Source organism: Entelurus aequoreus, linkage group LG14 (genome assembly GCF_033978785.1).
Source record: "Entelurus aequoreus isolate RoL-2023_Sb linkage group LG14, RoL_Eaeq_v1.1, whole genome shotgun sequence".
NCBI lineage: Eukaryota > Metazoa > Chordata > Actinopteri > Syngnathiformes > Syngnathidae > Entelurus > Entelurus aequoreus.
Window position 1 is genome coordinate 22,517,185 of NC_084744.1, and position 9,366 is coordinate 22,526,550.

At 37.0% G+C, this 9,366-nt stretch overlaps 1 protein-coding gene across 1 annotated transcript in view; it reads right to left on the minus strand.

The window, feature by feature from the left end:
* Positions 1 to 9,366, minus strand: part of LOC133665378 (coiled-coil domain-containing protein 39-like) — a gene marked incomplete at its 3' end in the record, with an annotated part of 39,838 nt that overhangs the window by 23,134 nt on the left and 7,338 nt on the right. The window contains exons 3-7 of the mRNA XM_062070666.1: positions 7,213 to 7,359; positions 6,968 to 7,126; positions 6,641 to 6,733; positions 5,588 to 5,716; positions 3,615 to 3,806 (exon numbers count right to left, since the gene is read on the minus strand). Coding sequence (XP_061926650.1) covers positions 3,615 to 3,806; positions 5,588 to 5,716; positions 6,641 to 6,733; positions 6,968 to 7,126; positions 7,213 to 7,359 — 720 coding nt within the window. The remainder of the gene's footprint in view (positions 1 to 3,614; positions 3,807 to 5,587; positions 5,717 to 6,640; positions 6,734 to 6,967; positions 7,127 to 7,212; positions 7,360 to 9,366) is intronic.

Consider the following 9,366-nt stretch of genomic DNA (forward strand, 5'->3'; position numbering starts at 1 on the left):
TCGCCAAATACTCTCATCAGAGAATCATGTTTAATATAAACAGTGGGAGAATGAGTGGCATACAACACGTCCTTCTGTGGCTGTGTCGGAGAAAGTCGTACATGTAAACAAACTACGGTGAGTTCAAGGACCGCCAAAATGAGTAGCACAAAACGGCGCCCGCCAAATACTCTCATCAGAGAATCATGTTTAATATAAACAGTGGGACAATGAGTGGCATACAACACGTCCTTCTGTGGCTGTGTCGGAGAAAGTCGTACATGTAAACAAACTACGGTGAGTTCAAGGACCGCCAATATGAGTAGGACAAAATCGCGTTCGCCAAATACTCTCATCAGAGAATCATGTTTAATATAAACAGTGGGAGAATGAGTGGCATACAACATGTCCTTCTGTGGCTGTGTCGGAGAAAGTCGTACATGTAAACAAACTACGGTGAGTTCAAGGACCGCCAAAATGAGTAGCACAAAACGGCGCCCGCCAAATACTCTCATCAGAGAATCATGTTTAATATAAACAGTGGGAGAATGAGTGGCATACAACACGTCCTTCTGTGGCTGTGTCGGAGAAAGTCGTACATGTAAACAAACTACGGTGAGTTCAAGGACCGCCAAAATGAGTAGCACAAAACGGCGCCCGCCAAATACTCTCATCAGAGAATCATGTTTAATATAAACAGTGGGACAATGAGTGGCATACAACACGTCCTTCTGTGGCTGTGTCGGAGAAAGTCGTACATGTAAACAAACTACGGTGAGTTCAAGGACCGCCAATATGAGTAGGACAAAATCGCGTTCGCCAAATACTCTCATCAGAGAATCATGTTTAATATAAACAGTGGGAGAATGAGTGGCATACAACATGTCCTTCTGTGGCTGTGTCGGAGAAAGTCGTACATGTAAACAAACTACGGTGAGTTCAAGGACCGCCAAAATGAGTAGCACAAAACGGCGCCCGCCAAATACTCTCATCAGAGAATCATGTTTAATATAAACAGTGGGAGAATGAGTGGCATACAACACGTCCTTCTGTGGCTGTGTCGGAGAAAGTCGTACATGTAAACAAACTACGGTGAGTTCAAGGACCGCCAATATGAGTAGGACAAAATGGCGCTCGCCAAATACTCTCATCAGAGAATCATGTTTAATATAAACAGTGGGAGAATGAGTGGCATACAACACGTCCTTCTGTGGCTGTGTCGGAGAAAGTCATACATGTAAACAAACTACGGTGAATTCAAAGACCGCCAAAATGAGTAGGACAAAACGGCGCCCGCCAAATACTCTCATCAGAGAATCATGTTTAATATAAACAGTGGGAGAATGAGTGGCATACAACACGTCCTTCTGTGGCTGTGTCGGAGAAAGTCGTACATGTAAAAAAACTACGGTGAGTTCAAGGACCGCCAAAATGAGTAGCACAAAACGGCGCCCGCCAAATACTCTCATCAGAGAATCATGTTTAATATAAACAGTGGGAGAATGAGTGGCATACAACACGTCCTTCTGTGGCTGTGTCGGAGAAAGTCGTACATGTAAACAAACTACGGTGAGTTCAAGGACCGCCAAAATGAGTAGGACAAAATGGCGCTCGCCAAATACTCTCATCAGAGAATCATGTTTAATACAAACAGTTGGAGAATGAGTGGCATACAACATGTCCTTCTGTGGCTGTGTCGGAGAAAGTCGTACATGTAAACAAACTACGGTGAGTTCAAGGACCGCCAAAATGAGTAGGACAAAACGGCGCCCGCCAAATACTCTCATCAGAGAATCATGTTTCATATAAACAGTGGGATTTCTAACTATTAGGAAGGTTTGTGTCATGTTGTCCTCCTACAGAAAACATATTAAAACAAAAATGTTTTTTCCCCCATCTTTTTCTATTTTCATACATTTTTTAAAAAGCTCCAGGGAGCCCTTAGGGCGGCGGTAAAGAGCCGCAGGTTGCAGACCTCCGTCCTAAATGTTCATTGAAAACAAGTCTGAGGTTTTATTTAACCCTTGAGTCGACTTTATTCAAAACTACATTAAGCATCCTAAGTGACAAAAAAAGGACACGCTGTGTTAGAAGTCATATATTATTTTTTAAACTTTCAACACTTAAAATGTTTCAGTTTTCAGTTTCTAACCTATTTATATACCGTATTTTATGGACGCACCGGATTATAAGGCGCATCAAAGTGGTCATAATATGATTTTTTTCTAAATGTAAAACACTTTCTTGTGGGCTACATAACATGTAATGGTGGTTCTTTGGTCAAAATGTTGCATAGATTATGTTTTACAGATCATCTTCAAGTCGCTTTCTGAGCGTCGCTTCAAGATGCGCCGTTTTGTGGGCGGTCTTATTTACGTGGCTCACCTTCGACAGCGTCTCCTCCCCGCCATCTTTGTTGTAGCGGTGTAGCGTGCAAGGACGGGAGTGGAAGAAGTGTCAAAAGATGGAGCTAACTGTTTTAATGACATTCAGATTTTACTTTAATCAATAACGGAGCAGCATCTTCTCATCCGTGGCTCACTACTGAAAAAGCGTCCGGCCGGAACTCTCTAATAACTAAAGTTCCATGGGTGAATAATGTGAACTCCCTACACTGGTAGTTTTTAGCGCTTCCATAGCGAGATATAAGTTGGAACTTTACACTACTTTATATTAGAAATGGCAACAGCAGAGGGTGAATGTCACATAACAAGAAGATAGAGAAAAAGAAGAAGCTTATCGACTACGATATCAGCACAGACTACAGTGGCAGACGTGCGCAAATTTTCAGGACTTATACCGATCTCAAATACACATCAGCAGGTACCAGAAGGTAAGAAAAGTTGGTTTTGCATAATATTGTGAAACAAAACGCCAGATAATATGTCTGCTAATGGGTGCCATTTTGCGGTCCTTATACACACACCATAATAATACTTGTATCTCTGACTACAGTAGCCGTAATGGGCCGACAATCCATTAAGCGGTGTGGCTTCAAAGTCGTACTAAAACATTTTGACAGATTTCTGAGTGCCGTGTGTAATGTTCTTTATTTTCAATGGAACATTTAAAGTTGTGGTGTGGTTTACTGGCGTCATATTGCAGTCTACACGTATTTCTTATGTGTGGCTGCCATCTACTGGTCACACTTATCATTACACCGTGTACAAAATAAAATAGCTTCGAGGTTGGTAAGCACAACCACAATTATTCCGTACATTAGGCGCACCGGGTTATAAGGCACACTGTCGTTTTTGAGAAAGGATTTTAAGTGCGTCTTATAGTCCAAAAAATATGGTATATACATTTTTTATGAATTTGGATTTTTAAAAAATGTTTTATCCTTTTTTTGTAGAAAGAAAACACCGTATTTCATTTGAGAATAACACAAAAATATGCAATATTTTCCAAAAATGAGAGGGGCAAGTGGTAACAAATGGATGGATGGATATTTTAGATGAGGTAATTACAGCCTAGGTAATAATATGTCAATTATTTATAACAACACTGAATTTGTTTTTTTAACCAAAAACTCACACTATCCCTCCTTGCTAAAAAAAACAACAAATGGGTAAAGTTATAAAAGTGTTATAAAAAAAAAGTACTTTATGATTTAGATGTTCAGGAATTCTGACCTCATCTTGCATTTCCATGTAGTTCTTCTCCCGCTCCTTTAAGTTCAGTCGCAGTCTTGAAGCCAGTCCATTGGTTGTTGTTATCTTCTTCTCTTTTTCCTTGTTGTCGTCCATCTGAGACTCCTGGAGGTTCCTCATTTCTGTTAAGGTGTCGTTCCTTTCCCGGATGATCTGGTTGGTCTTGGACAGTTTCTAGAAAGATGGACAGACGCGGTGTTTGGTGTGTTTACATGATGTTGGTTAATATCAAGGGTCCAAACTACGGCTTACGGGCCAAGTGCGGCCCATCGGCGTCTACGGTTTGGCCCGAGAAACAAGTTTAATAAGGAATTTGGCCCGGGAGGTGCCAACAGCTTAATTTCAAACAGCTGACAGTCTACTTGCTGCAAATTTGCTGCCATCTTTTGAACAATGTAAGTAAATCAGGTCAATAACTATTAATTGTAATTGGAAGCGTACACAGCACAGCATTTACTTTCTGTATATGACCCAATCCAAACAACCTTTCCCAGTCATGGTGCAAACTGCAACCAACACAGGAAGTCAACACACGTGGCCACACATAAGACAACCTGTTCACTGAACTTTGTGGATATTATATAAACATCCAAACACTATACATAATTCAAAATGACACCCATTTAAAGCCGATACAATGCATGATGGGATAATGCAAAACACTCTCCACACTTATTCATGTTTGGCGCATTTTAGCTGCTTGATATTTCTAATTGATTACAAAACTTTAAGGATGTCGTCACGGAAGTAAACAAGGTAGAAGTCGAACTTTATATATATATATATATATATATATATATATAAATTATATATATATATATATATATATATATACATATATATATATATATATATTATATATATATATATATGTATATATATATATATTCACATACATACATACATACATATATATATATATTCACATACATACATACATATATATATATATATATATATATATATATATATATATATATATATATATATATATATATATATATATATATATATATATATATATATACACTACCGTTCAAAAGTTTGGGGTCACATTGAAATGTCCTTATTTTTGAAGGAAAAGCACTGTACTTTTCAATGAAGATAACATTAAACTAGTCTTAACTTTAAAGAAATACACTCTATACATTGCTAATGTGGTAAATGACTATTCTAGCTGCAAATGTCTGGTTTTTGGTGCAATATCTACATAGGTGTATAGAGGCCCATTTCCAGCAACTATCACTCCAGTGTTCTAAAGGTACAATGCCTTCTGAGCTCATTGGCTCAGAAGGCTAATTGATGATTAGAAAACCCTTGTGCAATCATGTTCACACATCTGAAAACAGTTTAGCTCGTTACAGAAGCTACAAAACTGACCTTCCTTTGAGCAGATTGAGTTTCTGGAGCATCACATTTGTGGGGTCAATTAAACGTTCAAAATGGCCAGAAAAAGAGAACTTTCATCTGAAACTCGACAGTCTAATCTTGTTCTTAGAAATGAAGGCTATTCCACAAAATTGTTTGGGTGACCCCAAACTTTTGAACGGTAGTGTATATATATATATATATATATATATATATATATATATATATATATATATATATATATAATACAGTACAGGCCAAAAGTTAATTGCCTTCTCATTCAATGGGTTTTCTTTATTTCCATGACTATTTCCATTGTAGATAGTCACTGAAGGCATCAAAACTATGAATGAACACATGTGGAGTTATGTACTTAACAAAAAAAGGTGAAATAACTGAAAACATGTTGAAGCTCTTCGAGAGAATGCCAAGAGTGTGCAAAGCAGTAATCAGAGCAAGGGGTGGCTATTTTGAAGAACTAGAATATAAAACATGTTTTCAGTTATTTCACCTTTTTCAATGTGGCGGCCCCTAAGGCAAAAAGATTTTGGACAGCCCTGGTTTATATTGTCAGCATTTTCGCTTACCAGAGCACACTGATGCATGTCAGCATCTCTTTGCTTCATCTGTTGGATGGTGTTTTCCCACTGGTGGATGATCTGCTCGGTCTCCATGTGAGCCTGCTGCAAATTCTCTGTCATCTTGTCCAAAGCAATCTGAAAGAAAAGCACACAAAACATGCCTGGATTGGTGTGCAGTCTTCTGAAATCCCAGATATTGACTTGTTACTCATTTCTGGTAAGAACCATCAACCTACAAAATTCAACACGGTTTGTCTCCCATCTTGTCGTAATTTAGACACCTTTTCCAATTATTAATCTCCCAGGCCAATGGTTCTCAATAATATTTTGTCTTTTTAAGAAAATGTTCATATTTATTAATAAATGATGCTAGTTGTTACACTTAGCTTATTTTACTCAAAGGGGACCTTTTAAGCAAAACCAACTTTTCCTACCTATTGGTACCTGTTTTTGTGTATTTGGGATCTACAAAAGTCCTGTAAATTTGAAATCCAACCATGCGGAGATTTTTGTGAAAACAATATTGCCTTTCTTTATACTTCCTCCAAACGAGCCACTTGGAATTGACCCAAATTGTGACATTTTTCCCAACTGGGACGTCAGCAGATATTTCCATATATGGTAGATTTTTACCCAAAGGGCTTTGTGCGAGTCTGACATTGTAGTCTGGCGGTGTCGTCAATAAAGAATGTGAATTTCAATGAGCTGGAGCAGCTTGGGAAAGATGATGACAAACGTCTTTTTATGTTTGGAAAAAACATGATGGATATTTCTGTCTATTGCATTATGTGTTGGTTTGTTATGAAAATAACAAAGCAATATTTTGTGACTGGATGTGTCAAATATGATACAAATTGAAAATTGTAAATGGCAATTGATTTTTGTAAAAATAAAGATTAAAAAAAATATTTGACCAATCAAAGCTCCAGTTTTAAATAATTTAATTGTTTCTATCAATTATTTAGTGGTTCAGAATTTAAAGGGATAAACATGCAAACTTCACAGATGCTGCAACACTGTCTATTGTAGATTTGCACCTGTGCATGTTGTGTATATTACCTGTGCAGATAGAGTCTCCGTCATTTCCTTGTCCAGCGCTTTGCGTTTTTTATTGCCCTCTATTGTGGTCCTCTCAATAGCCAAAGTGAGTGACTGGATGACGACAGATCATAAACATGTGAGTGAAAAGAAGGAATTGATTAAAGAAGCATGCTGCACTGCACTTTTGCCCGCTAGCAGGTTGTATCAGAACACAATAATTGGTTTAAAGGGCGTCTTCTAAGCCCTTATCACCATAGACAAGCTCTTTCCAAGTTATTTCCACAGGATCAACATAGGAAAATAGGACACATCTATCATTGGTTGTTATATTTAAGCTGTTAGTACCTTGATTCTCAACTCATCTTGCTGTGAATACTTAATTATGGCCATCATGTCGTCATCTTTTTGTGTTGACTCCTCCAAAAAGGCCTCCATGCCCTTCTGGTCCCACTGCATTTGAGTCCGAAACTGCTCCAGATTTTGTTTATCCTTGAGGATTTGTTTCTGAGGATACAGACATTGTTTCATTGTCATTTTGGCCAAACTTCAACATAATGTTAAAATAAATGTAATCTTATACATCCATACACCTCTAAGGTATCTTTCTTGTCAGACATATATTGAATATTGTTTTCCGTCTTGGCATTTTCCTGCACCAGGCGACCTGTTTCCCTCTCTGCGATGGCGGCGAGGTGTGTCTCTGACTCTGCTTCTCGATCTTTGGCCCTGCACAGAGCCTTTTTGCACAGTACACACACTTCCATTAGAAGCTGCTCTAATCATCTGATCTAAAGGATTTATGCCGGAACCATCTCTCCAATACCAAGAAGAGGAAGACGAATACAAATAAAAATTTGAATGAAGAAGAAGAAATAAGAAAACAGGATGAGGAGGAGCAGGAGGATGAGGAGGAAGAAGAGGAATATTACAGGGGGGAAAAAGAAAATAATAAAAACAAAGAAAAAGAAAGGATAAAGGGGTAAAGAAGGAGAAAGAGAAGGAGGAGGAAGAAGACGAAAGAAAAAAGAAAAATAATGAAAAGGACAAAGAAAAATGAAGAAAAACAAGGAAAAAGAAAAAGGAAAAGAAAAACAAAGAAAAGGAAAAGGAGAAGAGGAATATTAAGAAAAAAGAAAATAATAAAAACTAAGAAAAAGAAAGAAATCAGGAAACAGGGAAAAAGAAGAAGGAGGAGGAGGAAGAAAAAGAAAGAAAAAAGAAAAATAATGAAAAGGACAAAGAAAAATTAAGAAAAAACGAAGAAAAAGGAGAAGTAGGAGAAGGAGACGAAAGAGAAGAAGAAGAAGAGGAAGGAGAAGAAAAAGAGGAAGAATAAAGAAGAAAAAAGAAATGAAAGAAGAAGACAAAGAGGGGGAAGCTTAAGAAGAAAAAGGTAAAGAAATGAACGAAAAAATAAATAAAAGTGAAGGGAAAGGGGATAAAAGAGGAGAAGAAGGAGAAGAAGAAGAAGAAGAGTACAAAGAACAATTAGAATGAAGAAGAAGAAGAAAACAAAGGAGGAGGAGGAGCAAGAGGGTGAGGAGGAAGAAGAGAAGATAGAAGAAGAAAAAGAGGGATTTTAAGACGAAAAAAGAAAATAAGAAAAAGAAAGAAAAAGAAGGAATAAAGGAAAGGGCAAGAGAAGGAGAAGAAGAAGGATGAGGAAGAGGAAGAGGAACAGGAGGAAGAAGAAAGAAAAAAGAAAAATAATGAAAAGGACAAAGAAAAATGAAGGAAAAATGAAGGAAAAACAAAGAAAAAGAAAAAGGAGAAGAAGAACAAAGAAAAGGAGAAGAAGTAGAAGAGGAATATTAAGAACAAAGAAAATAATAAAAACAAAAACAAGAAAGAAATAAGGAAAAAGGGAAAAAGAAGGAGGAGGAGGAAGAGGAACAGGAGGAGGAAAAAGATAGAAAAAATAAAAATAATGAAAAGGATAAAGAAAAACTAAGGAAAAACAAAGAAAAAGGAGAAAGAGAACAAGAGGAAGGAGAAGAAGAGGAAGAATAAAGAAGAAAAAAGAAAAGAAAGAAAAAGACAGGGGGAAGCTTAAGAAGAAAAAAGTAAAGAAATGAAGGAAAAAAACAAAAGGGAAGGAAAAGGGGAAAAAAGAGGCGGAGGAGAAGGAGAACAAGAAAAATACAAAGAAAAATAGAATTAAGAAGAAGAAGGAAGAAAACAGAGGAGGAAGAGCAGGAGAATGAGGAGGATAGAAAATATAGAAGAAAAAGAAGAAGAGGAATTTTAAGAAGAAAAAAGAAAATAAGAAAAAGAAAGGAATAAGGGGAAAAGACGGAGAAGAAGAAGGAGGAGGAAGATGAAGAGGAACAAGAGGAAGAAGAAAGAAAGAAAAAAGAAAAATAATGAAAAGGACAAAGAAAAATGAAGGAAAAGAAAAAAGTGAAGGAGAACAAGAGGAAGAATAAAGAAGAAAAAAGAAAAGAAAGACACAGGGGAAGCTTAAGAAGAAAAAAGTAAAGAAATGAACGTAAAAAACTAAGAAAAGTGAAGGAAGGGGAGGAGGAGAAGGAGAAGAAGATGAAGTAGTAGAAGAAGAATAAAAAAGTAAAACAATGAAAAAGACAAAGAAAATGGAAGGAAGAAAAAAAAGGAAGAAGAAGGACAAGGACAAGGAGAAAAAAGGGAGAAAAAGAAGATAGAGGTAAAAGAAAAGTAAGAAGAAGATAAGGAAGAAGGTAAAGAAAGGGAATAATAGAGAACAACAGAGAAAAGAAAGACGAATG